The sequence below is a fragment of the Podarcis raffonei genome, chromosome 4, assembly GCF_027172205.1.
Source record: "Podarcis raffonei isolate rPodRaf1 chromosome 4, rPodRaf1.pri, whole genome shotgun sequence".
NCBI classification, from domain to species: Eukaryota; Metazoa; Chordata; class Lepidosauria; order Squamata; family Lacertidae; genus Podarcis; species Podarcis raffonei.
The window spans coordinates 94,887,976-94,903,505 of NC_070605.1; the positions used below are offsets into that span (position 1 = coordinate 94,887,976).

A 15,530-nucleotide genomic window follows, 5' to 3' on the forward strand; every position below is an offset into this window, starting at 1 on the left:
TCTTTAATTTTCTATGCTCACGCATCAAATAAAAATGTTTGCTTCTCCTTAATGGAAGAATAGGATCACATGCTAACTTGTGACTAATGTGTCTTAGTCATCAAGACATGGCAAGATAAGTAAGAATAGCCAAAGGCATCTTTATTGATTGCACAGAAATGGGTTTGCATATTCAACATGTTCTCAGAGAGCTAAACACTAGAGAAACATAAGATTTCATACGAAAACAATGAATTGTAAGAATGCAGTTATGGACCTCATAACTTCCACCATTAGCATTCTAGCCATGCTAATGTAAGTTATAACTGACCTCATGTAGGTGCACCAAGAAGACAGTCTTGATTTCTGATATGATCACAATCTGCACCAGCTAACCTAAATGCAGGAAGCAATGCAGAACAGCTCTTCATTGCTTTTGCTGATCTCACCAAGACATTTGACAAAATGAGGCAGTGTTACGGAGTTAAGAGTTCTGAACTGAGTCCAGAGGTGAATTCAACTCCTATCTTGGTCATGCAGATAACTGGCTGCCCTCAGGACTACTGCAATCTCTCATCCCTGCCCAACCTATGGGTTTGCTATGATAAAAGGATAATCTTTTATGTGTTGTGCCTGCTTTGATAACTGACAAATTGTCATTATGGGGGACTAAGGTAGCAGCCTGCTGTGGTAAGAATTGATTCCTACACCACTCTGTCCATTACCCAGGTGAGGGACCACCTTTTAAAGAAAACACAGAACCAAGGAAATAAATTCAAGTCCAGCATCCAGGAGGGACAATTTGCCAGTTTGGAGAAGGAGACACTAGTTTGGGAAAGGACCCTTCAACTTCACATCCCTAAAGTTCTCCCTCATAATAAGGTCAGCAGTGACTCAGGAGTTTGAAGAAACAAAACAAAAACCCTCTGTCCTAGCCTTGAGAACAACCTGGATGATGCTTGCCCTTGTCTCAGTACCCTATTCAGATTTAAAGAAAACAGAGGTGTGAAACATTCACACTATTTGCAAACAGTATGAAAGTTTTAATTGGTATAAATTCTAGAAGCTTAGACAAAAGTCTGGTCGACAGAGTAGAGCTGCCTGTTTGCTCTGAGTTTTAACTAGTGACCCCAGGGATCCCAGCCGGAAAACACACATTCCACATCTAAATTTGGGTACAGCTGCCTCTTATCCAAACTTGACCCTATAACACTTCCCAAGCTTACAGACATTTTTGCGCCCTCTCTTTCAAACATGGCCATGTAGGCTTGTTCGCATGCATATTTTATAGTGAGATAACCAGTGCTAAAAGGCACATAAATCACCCACAGTTCTGATGCGAAGATCTTTGCAAATGTGACTTTGGAGACTCGACATGAATGAGTGGGAAACTCTGGCAAGCAATGGGAACATCTGGCATCACAGACTCTGGGCTGGCATTTATTATAAGAAATTTATGGTATTAAATCTATAACTCCAGAAGAATTGTGACTGCAAGGAGGCGAGTGTCAGTTGTGACCTTTCTACTGAATAAACAGTTAGTGAAAGAAATGTAAACTAGATTCCCAGCAATGTTCTGAAAATACTTAACAGGTTGCAAGCAAAATGCAATCTTTGAAGTACAGCTATGGACCAAGATAGATGCAATGTTTATCTGCATCCAACTTTTGCAAAGAAAGAATGAGGATGGATGCAGTTCTAAGCCCACTCAGTGTGGAAGTTAGTAGTACAATGCTGGTGGAAGTATGACTTCAGAGCCACATGCTGCTGTAGCTCAGTTGAACAATGGCTGTTTTGCAAACCCTGGCCTCTACAGCTGAAGGACCTTCAATGGAAGACCTCTGTTCTCCTGTGGCCCTGGGAAACTCTGGAGAGCCAGTGTGGTGTAATGGTTAAAAGCAGTGAGGTATGACTGGGTTCGATTCCCGCTCCTCCACATGCAGCTGCTGGGTGACCTTGGGCTAGTCACACTTCTCTGAAGTCTCTCAGCCCCACTCACCTCACAGAGTGTTTGTTGCGGGGGAGGAAGGGAAAGGAGAATGTTAGCCACTTTGAGAGTCCTTAGGGTAGTGATAAAGCGGGACATCAAATCCAAACTCCTCCTCCTCCTCCTCCTCCTCCTCCTCTTCTTCTTCTTCTCTGCAATTAGCGTGATGAGTACTGGCCTAGAATGATTAACGACTTGACTTAGTGTAAGTCAGCTTCTAATGTTACTACAGTGGACGCTCAGGTTGCGAACGTGACCCATGCGGGATGCACGTTCGCAACCCGCAGCATCCACAACCCGCAGCGGCGTGTCTGAGCACGCGTGGGTTGCAATTCGCCACGTCTGCACATGCGCAAAGCACGATTTAGTGCTTCTGTGCATGCGCGATCGCCGAAACCCGGAAGTAACCCGTTCCGGTACTTCTTGGTTTTGGCGGTCTGCACCCCAAAAAAACGCAACATGAAGCGTCTGTAACCCGAGGTATGACTGTATATTCATATAGGAAGCAGCTGATGCTCCTGTATTTATTGACTAGCATTGATAGACCCTCTAGAAAACTTGCTGAAAACTATATAAAACTTCTGTCATTGAATCAACAAAATACAAAACAACATTCTCAAACTAAGGTTTATTCCTCCTTGTGGTGCAGCAATAAAATGCTAGCACATTTGCAACACTAAGCAGGGTATGGCATGGTTTCAAATTGGCTTTGGGGCTGCAAGTCAAGATTCCTGCATTGCAGAGGGTTGGACTAGATGACCCTTTTGTGTCCGTTGCATCTCTACAATCCTATGAATATGAAACCAAACAGTTTCCTCGATTGTAAGAAAGAAGAAGAAAGATTGTCCACTCTTGCATAGTACAGAAAAGTTCAGAAATGGTCATATCATTCTTTTCATCGTTCTCACATGAATTTAACCTTAGGTAGTATACTATAAATTGTAGAGTTTATGACTGGCTTTCAACTGGGGTTAGGGCAGGCACTATCAAAACTGAGTATATCATAAAAAATATTATTATTGTAATTGTAAAATTTATGCCGCAAATCATAAGAAATTCAGATACGTTTGTGTGATTAAGCTCTACTTTAACAAGGGTGCCATTATAATTAATGACTGTGGTCTGAGCTTTAGTAAGATTTCAGCTGTGGGAGAAGTAAAAGCCTAATTTTACGTTTTGACTATTCCTCTAGCAAGTGACACACTTATTTTAAAACTCTGTGTCGTGATACCCTTTTTCTAAGTCCACATCATCAGGCCTGGTGCCGACATGAGCAGCTCAGAGGGTTCCTTCTGAAACTTGCCTTGGACCCCATTTTTAACTTACTTCAAAATTACATGTTTATGGTGTCTGGCACCAAGAGCTTTCTGGCCATCATCTTGGATTTTCCACCAGATACTAGGTTACTCCAGAGCACTCTGTGAGGAAAAGAACGTGGCAGCCACCACAGAAACATGACATGTTGGGTAATATCCTGCCACCCCCTGCCCAATACTCCAGTGTCACACTTCCTGAGGCCCTGGGAGGTGGGAGGGTCCACAAATAGCATGTTGTGTATTGAGGGCCCAACCCCCGCTAAGTGAAATAAATACACAAGGACACGTGATATAAGGTTAATGGGCAAGGAAAGGCCACAACTTTATTGATTACAGCAGTGAAAAGGTATTGGCTTAGGCATTGGATGACTATAGGAGGTGGGTTTATTCAACAGTAGGTGGAGCCTGTTGATGCTCATCCAACTATAGGCTCACCCCTGATGTCACCGAGGGTCGTGCCATGGCCTCCCGCCAAGCAGGCATCGGACGGAATACACGACCGCCAGATTCCTTTAACGGAATAAGGTCATTCTCTCCCAAGTGAATGATAAGGATGTCTGGAGGGCCTAACGTGGCTACTCTGCCATTCAGCAATGGCATAAGCTCTTCCCACCGCATGCCGCGTTTCCAGGGAGGAGAGTCTTTGCCATGACTAGGCCTGGGCAGTGTAACAATACATTGCCCAGGATCAGTTTGAGGGCACGATTGCACCTTCGCCCACCAGTATATCATGAATTAAACTACCACTGCTCCTGAGTCCCTCCACCACCAGCACTCAGCACACAAGCAAGCTACATCGGCCCCAACCCCTCTAGGTGCCAAGGTGAAATTGCCATTGCTCCTGCCAAGGGAGTGAAGGCAGTTTCACTCCGGTGCACTGCAAGGTTGGGTCTGATGCAGCTTGTTTCTCCCTCCACTTTTCAACATTGCAATGTATCTCTTTTTTTAAAAAAAGGTTGTTATTTATACTTTTAAAATTTATACATTTCATTAGTTTTCCAATCAATTTTACATTTCAAAGTTTGCCTTCCTTCCCCCTCTTTCTGCGGTTCCTTAAATTCATTTTCTAAAAATATCTTCTGCATATCCAAATTCATTTAATTTGCTCATTTAATTATCTACTTTAAATATATACTCTTATGAAACTGCAGGTTATTACAATAATCCTGCTAATGTTTTTTATCTGTTTACAATTTATCTGTAAATACTCAATAAGCCCTTTCCGTTCTTTTATAAAAAGTTTGTTATCTTAATTTCTTATTTTTCCTGTGAGATTTCTGCATATTCCATAAGTTTTTGTATCCATTCTTCCTTTGCTGGGACTTCTACTTCTTTTCACTTTGGGGCAAGTAGCAGTCTTGCTGCTGTAGTAGCATACATAAATAAATTTCTGTACAATTTAGGCAGTTCTGTCAGTATAATTCCCAAAAGATGTATCATTATATTGCAGTGTATTTACGATGTTGAATAGCTGATACCACACAGACCTAGCCATGACTCCGCTTAACTCTGGAACCATCCCAGAGTATCATGACATAACCCCAACAGCAGACCTTAAACTTGTGACCTGCGGAATATCAGGCCGAGACTTGGCCTATGTGTTACCAAACAACATTGGGAAAAGAAGAAAACTTCTGGGAAACTAGAGAGGTCTCTTTGTACTTGTTGTTGTTGTTGTTGTTTAGTCGTTTAGTTGTGTCCGAATCTTCATGACCCCATGAACCAGAGCACGCCAGGCACTTCTGTCTTCCACTGCCTCCCGCAATTTGGTCAAACTCATGCTGGCAGCTTCGCGAACACTATCCAACCATCTCGTCCTCTGTCGTCCCCTTCTCCTTGCGCCCTCCATCTTTCCCAACACCAGGGTCTTTTCCAGGGAGTCTTCTCTTCTCATGAGGTGGCCAAAGTATTGGAGCCTCAGCTTCAGGATCTGTCCTTCCAGTGAGCACTCAGGGCTGATTTCCTTCAGAATGGAGAGCTTTGATCTTCTTGCAGTCCATGGGACTCTCAAGAGTCTCAAGAGTCTCCTCCTCTTTGTACTACCAGTAGACTAAAAGTCTCCACTAAAGTAACTATAAGGTCTGGGTTTATTCTGCTTTTACTTCGCTTTGCCCTGTTTCTCACAATTCTCTGGGTGGTTGCCTGACAGGTCCCCCACACGTAAATATAGGGCTATTCATTTCCTGGTAACCCCTAGAGACTGGGGAGAGTGGGAGACAGCTGTTGTTCAAACCCCACAATAATCTGGCTTTGAGTATAGAAGTGTGGTTCGTAAGCTGCTATGCTACGTTACATAAGTTCCCAAATTCAACTGTAAATGCTTTCCAATATGGAGCAAGTGCAGACAGGTGTGAGATTACAGCTGTAATAAAAACTGGAATTGAACACTAGTTGTTGAATTTGTAGCAGGTGATTGGCTTGATTTATATAATGTGGGCCACAGAGAAAGGAGAGAGATGTAAGTCAGCATCTTTAGTCTGAAGCACTGTGGTTCACTGAGTTGCAGTAGGTCATTGTGAACTGCTGAATTAATTCTTGTTTGTGTCTGGCATAGTGCTGGCACAGCATAACTTAATGCAGTCAAGCTACTCTATGGAGACACCCTTTGGGGCAAGGGAAAGCCAGCTAGTTGTATCTGATGCCCCTTATACTATATAATCTTTGCTGAAAGTGCCATAAGAATACAAAATGCATGGAATTTCTCAGGGTAAAAGAACAGCATGTTCGTTGTGAGTGGTTACAGCCTGTAAAATCGCCAAGGTTTGTAAATATCAAAATCGATACCTTGATGTCATTTTAGAACAACGTGTTACAAAACCGAGAACATGAGCTTGATTTGAGGGAAAAGGTGAAGGGATTCAAACATAGCCTGTTCAGGGATCATGTTGTTCACGGAGAAGCCATTAATTTGTTATTGTTGCTGTTGTTATTGGCATAAGGTTAGTTTGCAAGATTAGCGATAGCAATTCACTGAAGCATGGAAGCCTAACAACATCGAACATTTACAGACTAACTAGGCTCTAATGCCCTGTGTGGATGTTTGTAAACCAAATGCTTACCAGTCTGAAATCGGTTTGGCTTCATCCTCTCAGAAGGGGCACACAAATTCCATCGAGTTCTGCCAATAAATAATTTCAGCCTACTTTCTTGTTCATTCACCTCTTACCCAGAAAGTTGTGGTGGTGGTGAGGATGGCATTGCCTGATTGCTCATCTTCTCCCTGACTGGCAAGCAAGCAGGTCCACTCTCCCTCATCTCAGTGTTTTGATTCTGTCATATTTAGGATTGTCTGGTTTGTTGGTCCCACCTGTCAATCATGAACTGTTGCCCTATGAAAGCCCAGAATTTCAGAAGGAACGCATTTCAGTCTCGTGCTTGCCTTTCGCACCACTGAGTTCCTTGCTAGAATCCCAAGTTCATAGTTCCCCTGCTGGGTTGCAATGTTCACGTTAAAAACATCCCAGATAAGAAAAACCTAGTGTTAGAAGCATGAAGTGAACTTCAAAGCAAAAACAGCTGGATTTTGTGTGCATGATCAAAAAGGGGAGGGCAGACGAATCTTGCCTGTCATTGAATTTTAAAATGAAACCATTCTGCTCTGACCAAATTCTTGAGTAGAAACTGGACAATACAATCCACTCTAGACATGTGCAAATAGGTCTGGTGTGGTTGGGCATCTCTTCACGGGGACAAAAGGCACAAACTTAGTGAGGAGTTGATGAAAACACTGCCTGGACACTGCGTTGGAGGGCCACTAGGATGTGAGGTAGAGTCTAACACAGTCCAAGGACATTCCTGAATCAAGCTAGATTCCCACCACACATGCCTCGGGGATGAAGGTTGAAAATTATGAAGCAGAGAATCCTGACTCAATTCTGGAAATGCTTTCACCCCACTGGGAACCGAGGTTCTAGGCCTTGAGCTAGCTTGGGTTCCATTGGTGACAAGCATAGCATAAGTAGAAAAAAAAAATCAGAACAAGATTCAAGCTCCACTTTTAAGTATGGAGGTCTGGCTGGAAGAAACATGGACCCTATTGGACTAGTGCTTCTCCGAGATTTGGTGCCTAATATCAAGGACTATCAAAAAAACCGGCAGAGAGGAACTGAGAGAGAATTAAGAGCCTCGGACGTGAGATCTCCAGGCTGATAGTAGATTGATTGATGGACGTTTGTTGGGGATTGAAACCGGGAAAGGGGGGGTGGAGTTTGGGAATCCAAAGGGTGTATAAATATAATCTGCTTTGTTTTTACTTTTGTTATTTGTCTGAGAATTGAGGAAATCGTGGAAGGGAATTTAGGCCGACTTTAGAAAAAGGTTTTAAGAATAAGCACTGATGTATTATTATTGATGTTTATAAGGTAAATTGGTTTTTTAAAATGAACTAAATATAAAAAGGTTAAAAATTAGGGATAAGAACTTGTTGAACCAACAATTTGAATTGGAATACAAGAGGGGGAGGTGTGGGGAAGTCAGGGAAATATGTTATTGAAAATAAGGATTGTGAATTCTATGTGTTTTTAAACTTTTTTGTTTTTTGTTTTTTGATTTTTTAATGTATTACAATGGAAAAATTTAATAAATATTTAAAAAAGAAAAGAAAAAGAAAAGCAGATGGGCAAGTCAATGGTACAATGTTCATGGTATGAGTACTATACGAGCCTATAGAGATCAAAATATATATTCAGTCTTGGAAATGGGATCCTCTTATTGGAGGGTCCTGGTTGCGCACGGGCAAATGGGACTTACCCCATAGGGGTAAAATGGGTGGAGGGAAGTGGAAAATGCCCTGTCCACAGCCCCTGGATCACGCCAGGCTGTTTTAGCCAATCCCCAGAGGGTGACGTAATCCAGGGGCTTTAAAAAGCACCAGCGTGACGGGAGGAGGGGCATTTGCATTGTGCTGCCGAACACCCCCCCTAGAGTTTGATAGTTTAGTCTGACCTTGCTTTGGTTTGGGTTGGCAGTTTTAGAAACAGGGGCTGGGTAGGAATTTTTTCCAATTGGCAAATTGGCTCTAGCCACCTGGTTTTTGCCTACCCCTTAGCAATCGTCATAACTTGTAAGGTGGGAGTTAGGCATTGGCTTAGTTGGATTGCGGGGAGGAGAGGTGCGGCCATCACCTGCCCCTCCAGGAACGGGTATTCCATTAAAGGAAGCTGGGGGTCCTGGATCTCGTCTGAAGCCCACTTGAGGGGCTAGGGCCATGCCAGGACCACAGGAACCCCGGGATGAGCTTTGGTTGGTCCGCATCGACGTTGCTCCCTCATTTGGTTTACCCCTTTCGACTGCCACCCAGAAGGTGGAGTCAGTTATAGTCAAGAGTCAATGCCTAAGCCAATACCGCTCACGAAATTGTAATTCAATAAAGTTGGGGCCAAAATTCGCCCCAAAAACTTAAAACTAAAACATGTGTCTGAGTGAAGTTAATTTTGGGGTGGGTCCTGGGGGCCTCGGGGCGCAAAAGTTAGGCACTGAATAATATGTAAGCCCTTGTCTTGCCTCTGTGCATTAAAAGAGCATGTTGAGATTTTAATCAGCATGGTTTGCGCTGAAAGTGAAACATTTACATTGGCACATGTGTAGCTCTTCTCACAGTCAGGGCATTTATTCTATTTCTCAAGGGGACAGTGGATTTTTCTCCTTTTTGCAAGCTAGCCTCAATATTTCTGACAACCAGAGAACAGCACCAATTGGAAATTCACGGTTCATGTAGTAATAACTGAGTATTTTAATTTGATGAGCTAAATAATGGGCATCCACTTGTAGCCTCCATTGAAGAAACCAATACTGTCAAGAGCAGTGGCATGGTACACCAAGAGATAAATCTGGGGAACTGAATGAAAATCATTACTTCTCTATTGCTTTTCTTTTGTGTAGCATAAACATTAATTAAATACTTCATTGCATTTTTACTTACAATGATGTGTGTCTAACAGGAAATCTGCTTTTGTTTATGAGAACTTGTGACAGTCAGACATTTCTATTAAAATGCAAAAGATGAAGCCATAATTGAGCTTGAGCTCTAATATATAGGCACACAAATATTAAAGTGTAATAAAACATAAAACATTAAAAACTTTTCTATATTGGGCTGCTAAAAGTTGTATAGTTATTTATCTCCTTGACATCTGATGGGAGGGCGTTCCACAGGGTGGACACCTCTACTGAGAAGATCCACAAGAGATGTACAGTCCTACCTTGGAAGTCGAACGGAATCCATTCTGGAAGGCCGTTTGACTTCCAAAATGTTCGAAAACCAAATTGCGGCTTCTGATTGGCTGCAGGAAGTTCCTGCAGCCAATCAAAAGCCACGGAAGCCCTGTTGGATGTTTGGGTTCCAAAAGAACATTCACAAACGGGAACAATCACTTCCGGGTTTGCGGTGTTCCAGATCCAAATTGTACGAGTTCCAGGGCATTCGACAACCAATGTATGACTGTATTTTTCTTTGTCTGGCCAATATTGGAGGTATGTTTACCAGAGGTGCTAAAGGGGGCTTTCTCAGTGGTATTTCCAAGATCCAGGGATTCACTTATTAGTTAGGGCCCTTTCCACTAGCTTTCTTTCAGCTGGCAAAGACCTTCCTTATTTAGATGTCCTGGAGTGGGAAACTTGTGGGTTTGTGACCTTTGACCTTATTTCATGCATCCCATTTCATATGGAGGAGGAGGAGGAGACGGAGACTGGGATAGAGAAAGAGATTGGAAGGGGAGGGGAGGGATGCAGGGAGCCAAAATAGATGCAGCAATGGAAAAGGAAAGGGGGGAAGCTAGATTAAGCAATCCATCCAAATGTTTGGCTAAGAGCAAATTTGGTCTTCCCTGTTAGCATGTTGAGTGGCCGAAAGAGAATGGAAAGATTTGCCCCCTCTGCTTTTGTTTCTGTCTCTACCCACTGAAGCCTTAAGCCCTATGCAGTAGACTTCACACATTGCCTCTGAATGCTTCATGGAATACCACCCTGGTGAGAGAAGGGGTCCCCATCCCTGAGAAGACTCAAACACTTGGTTTCACCACTACGTTCTTTTCAGTTAAGCATTGAAGCCCCTCCAACCATTACACTACGCAGTCCTTTTGGTTGCAGAAATGAATGGCTGGGCAGTGACTAATAATTCATTGCAAAGGAATGGAAAGCAATTTGTTGGTAGTAACTTGACAGTACATGCACATCTTGCTTACCGAACACAAGGCGTTCCCTGGAAACCATTCGCTAGGTGAGTGTTTACAGGAGGAAATGACAATTTCCATTGATTTTTATGGGGAAATTTTTAATGCATTTTCAACCACGCAAATTTGACCCCCAATTTTTAATTATTATTTTTTTTAAATAATAAAACACACAAACAAATGCTCTCTGGTTTGTCCGATTGCTCCCCCTCCCTCTGTTTCTCAGCCAGCCAACAAAAGGGAAGCAAGGAAGTAAAAAAAATGCTCTGCTCAGATATATGAATATGTAATATGTATAGGTTTGGGTACTGATGCCTCCGGTATGGATATGTGAAATTTCACATAGCGAATGTTCGTAAAGTGGGACCAGTGTGTGCATATGAACAGGGATGTAAATTTTGCATGCCTTCATTCATACGTTGCATTCATTTATGTTTATTGCAGGGGAACATTTGAGAATCTGCCCTCAGGAATATACATGCTGCACATCAGAAATGGAAGACAAGTTAAGCCAGCAAAGCAAACTGGAATTTGAGAACTTGGTGGAGGAGACAAGTCATTTTGTGCGCACAACCTTTGTGTCCAGGCACAAGAAATTTGATGGTGAGTACCATGTTATATTTTGCTTATTCATGGAGCCAATCTGCACAGTCATCCACGAAACTGTACATAATGTAGACAGCCTATTTCACTTCAAGTGGCAGATAAAAGATGCTCTCCCGTGGAAAATCATTTCCCGAACTTACAAAACAAACATGTCATAGATAAGGCTAGGCTATTATCTCCTTCTTTAGCATGCTAGTTTTATACGTACATGATGCTTTTAAAATAGGGCATCCAAACATTAAATTAGATTTGATTTGATCCAAACACCTGCAGTCTGAATGATACCATCCAGCAATAGATAACCATATGAGACTGTTGATCATGTGTGTCACATCATAAAAGGCTCAATCAATTAATCCATTGTACGGTCAGATGCCTTAGTTGGAATCCTCTAGTTTATCATAGGATACTACTTCTTCAGAATGAATGTTAATTGTATTTTCCAGGCAATTAGATAGCAGATTCAGTTGTTGTCCTGCTAGGATAAGAGCGTCCTTTAAAGCTGGCATCCCTTATCTGTAATTATTCCTGTTAATCCCAACGATATGAAAGAGTGGGCTGCTGAAAGACTTGCACACTGTTTAAAACAGCACATGGATGAAATATTAGGTCCGTCTCACTTGATATGCCATGGCCCCTTTGCCTATTTGTTTGCCTGAATGGGCACATTTACATTTTGCAAAATACAAACCATAGATGCTGCGGGGGCTTGATTAAGCTCTTGCTGGAATATGCTGCCTAGGGTTCGCTCTGAAAACGATACTAATAAATATACTTTATGAAGTGAAATGTTCCTCATGAGGACCATGATAGGACTACTATGGTGGATGCGGAACCCTGGCCAGAAAGTAGATAGATAGATAAACTTTATTCGCATTAGCCAACTGCCATAGCAACATAAAGCAAACAATATATACAGTTAAAAAGACGACAATGGGTAAAAAGGGCAATCAAATGACCAAGATTATCGTTCAGATAGTGGCCCTTAATTTCATTGCACCCTCGGAAAAAACCTAAACGACAAAACAGATCCCAAATGAGACAGCCGGACCATCACAAACAAGATCCATCAATTTTAAAAATGAAAGATACATCCCGCCTTGATATTCAACCTCCTACAAGAGACAGCAAGGACTCTGTTTCTGCCGAAGAACACACTTTAATAAACCGTTCCCGGTCATTGCAGCCCTCAACTCAAAACGAAATCTTGGATAGACTAGACATACTCAGAAGCCAGAAAGTAGAAAAACAAGTCATTGTTCTACACACCTTATTCTAAAGCTATTAAGCTATTAAGCTATTAAGTTTTAAAACTTACTTTCCCCAATAGCACACAACTTTTGCCATTAATATATAAAAATGAAAGCGTTTGATTCCCAAGGGACTTCTATCTCTTCCCAGGATGCATGAAGGTTGCAGTGTTGCCACCCCGAGAGAAATATCCTTTGTCAATATGACCAGAGATGCTCTTTTCTAACTGGATCTACAAGCGCAGAGAAAGATTGAATTCTCACGCTTGCCTTATGACATGGTTGCCAAAGGGCAAATATTTGCCAATGTCTATGGCCAGTGCACTTGTAGTGAGGTGACTTTATACTTCCTTTTGTTGTGTTCCAAATCACTCCAGAGAGATTGTCACGTCCTCCAGAGTCAAAGCAAAAGATGATTCAGCAGCTTTGCAGGAGTTGAAGCACATTTTCCCTTTCTTCTGTCAGAGGGGATGAGTTCATTGTGGATATTTTCATTCTCTCCATCAAACCATATGCTGAAATTATGTAGGAGGAAGAAAATTGTGTTGATTCATGGAAGGATGAACAATGCTACTCTAATTATGCTGAAACTTTTAGTACTCATTTCATCACATAATTGGTGTGCAGTTTTGGAAGAGCTTTTTCATGGGATATGCAGCAAATTGCAATAGATAGATGTAAAAGGTAGAAACCGATCACCTGAATGGAGTGCCTTTTTGGTGGAAGGAAACTCAAACAGTTAGGGAAATTTACCAGCAGAGATGTCATACAGATGGCTTTTGTGCTTATCTTCTGAATAGCCCTTATTTATTGTCTAGTACATTTCAGAATCATAGTTATTATTGTGACTGTGCTGCGTTTTTTTTTGGGGGGGGAGAGAACCATAGCAGAAAAGCACTCAATGACAGCTCAATATATTTTGCTGCCTAAAACCTAATCTGGCATTCCAAAATAGTGGTTGAAGGGTAGAAGATTCTGTTAGCTCTCTCCACCCCTTTCTCACTACTAGTAATACTTCTTCTCCAAGGTCAAGCTTGGGGTAGGGGGAGCTGAAAATAATGCCACTATATTTCACATCTGGAAACCAATGCACCCCTTGGGTTTCAGATAGTACATGTGTAAAGGTAAAGGTAAAGGGACCCCTGACCATTAGGTCTAGTTGTGACCGACTCTGGGGTTGTGGCACTCATCTCACTTTATTGGCCGAGGGAGCCGGCGTACAGCTTCCGGGTCATGTGGCCAGCATGACTAAGCCGCTTCTGGTGAACCAGAGCAGCGCACGGAAACACTGTTTACCTTCCCACCTATTTATCTACTTGCACTTTGACGTGCTTTCGAACTGCTAGGTTGGCAGGAGCAGGGACCGAACAACGGGAGCTCACCCCGTCACAGGGATTTGAACCGCCAACCTTCTGATTGGCAAGTCCTAGGCTCTGTGGTTTAACCCACAGCGTCACCCGCATCCCACAGTACATGGGTAGACAAGTCTAAAAAGCCTGGGACACAAATTTTCATGGCCCTCTAGCAGCTATGGCGGCTCATTTACCGGAATTAATGTATTTAGTGTTAACTATGGAAGTGTATAATTGATGCTGACCAAATTAAACCTCCTGATGTATGTTTTGCTCTAGGAGGCTTAGTTTGGTCAAAATCGAGTGCAGTTGTACCTTGGATTCCGGACGCCTTGCGAATCAAACATTTTGGCTCCCGAACGCCGCAACCGCGGCAGTGAGTGTTCCGGTTTGCGAACATTCTTTGGAATCCGAACGTCTGACATGACTTCTGCAGCTTCCGATTGGCTGCAGAACCTTCCTGCAGCCATTCGGAAGCCACGTCTTGGTTTCCAAACGTTTTGGAAGTCAAACAGACTTCTGGGACAGATTCTGTTCAACTTCCGAGATACCACTGTATACACTTTCAGAGTTAACCCTAAATACATTGCTTCTGATTAATAAGCATTCATAGCTGCTAGAGGGCCATGTAAAATTGTTTGCAGCGCTTTTAAGACTTGTCTACCCATGTACTATCTGAAACCCAAGGAGCGCATTGGTTGCCAGGTGTGCCATTTTTTCAGCTCTCCTACCCAACTAAACAGGATTAGTAGTGGACAATCCACATTCCTTTGAAAGCTTTGAAATATCAGGAGAATGTGCATCACCCTGCAATGGCCTTCTGGCTTCTTTGCGAAATCTGTTTCCCTGTTTATTGTAGTGAGTACGACTTGCTGTTTTGTCCTACATAAAGTCAGGAGTAGAAAGCTGATGGAGGGTCGAAGGAGGTATGTGACCAAATGACACCAGCTGCACACTCTTCTGTTGCTCTGGAGCATTTAAAGGAAAACATGTGCTCTCCAGGTTAACAGCTGGGTACCAACCATCTATGCCGCATGCAGCAACAGTGAGCCACAACTTTAGAACTATTATTTAAGCACTTCCAAATGTCCTGACATCAAGTGCCTCAAGTAAAGGAGCACTGGAGCAAATCAGCTGATATTCTTTCATCCTTGAAAGTATGTATGGAACAAAGAAACATCACAATTTGCAGAGATTTGATTCACAGTTATTGCTCTGCTTGAATTTCAGGAAACGATGGGGTTCTGAACTGTTTGCCCACTGAGGAACAACCCCTTACAGGACTGGACAAACAGTTGTGTTTATTAGTACTCAGACAACACAAGGCATACCTCAAAGCAGCTTAAGATATATTATCCTCCCAGAGTTGTCGTAATACTATCATTTCATTATCACCAATTCCCCCTGCATGGTGGCTTTGCTGAGCAGCTGTTTTGCAGCCAAGCCAATATCTTTTTAAAGTATTGCTCTATCAGCAGCTGAAACCAACCCACCAGAAGGGGTAATGCCATGAATGTTAATGAGCAGGCGGTATCTGTTCACTGACATTTCTTAACTAATCCTCTGAATAACTATCGGCAAATTGCAATGAGATGTTGATTTTATTTTTTTAAGGGGAAAAACAGTTAAAGGAAAGCTGGTTACTGTCTTACTCTGCCATAGTAAATGGAAAATAATTCCGCATTAAGTGGTTTCTACATCCAAGTGGCTAGCTTCTCAATGTGATACAGATGAAGTAAATTATATTGCTGTACATGTGGATCTGAAAATGTATGCGAACAACGTAAATGCAGAAAACCAGAGAGACTAGCTTCCCAAATGTTATGAAAATGTCTTTAATTAAATCAGTCTTCTTCAACCTGTTGCCTCCA

General features: G+C 42.3%; 1 protein-coding gene across 2 annotated transcripts in view; it reads left to right on the top strand.

The window, feature by feature from the left end:
• The window catches only part of GPC6 (glypican 6), a 794,510-nt gene that overhangs the window by 239,640 nt on the left and 539,340 nt on the right, over positions 1–15,530 (top strand). For both annotated transcript variants that reach the window (XM_053384565.1, XM_053384566.1), the window contains exon 2: positions 10,896–11,054. In XM_053384565.1, coding sequence (XP_053240540.1) covers positions 10,896–11,054 — 159 coding nt within the window. The remainder of the gene's footprint in view (positions 1–10,895; positions 11,055–15,530) is intronic.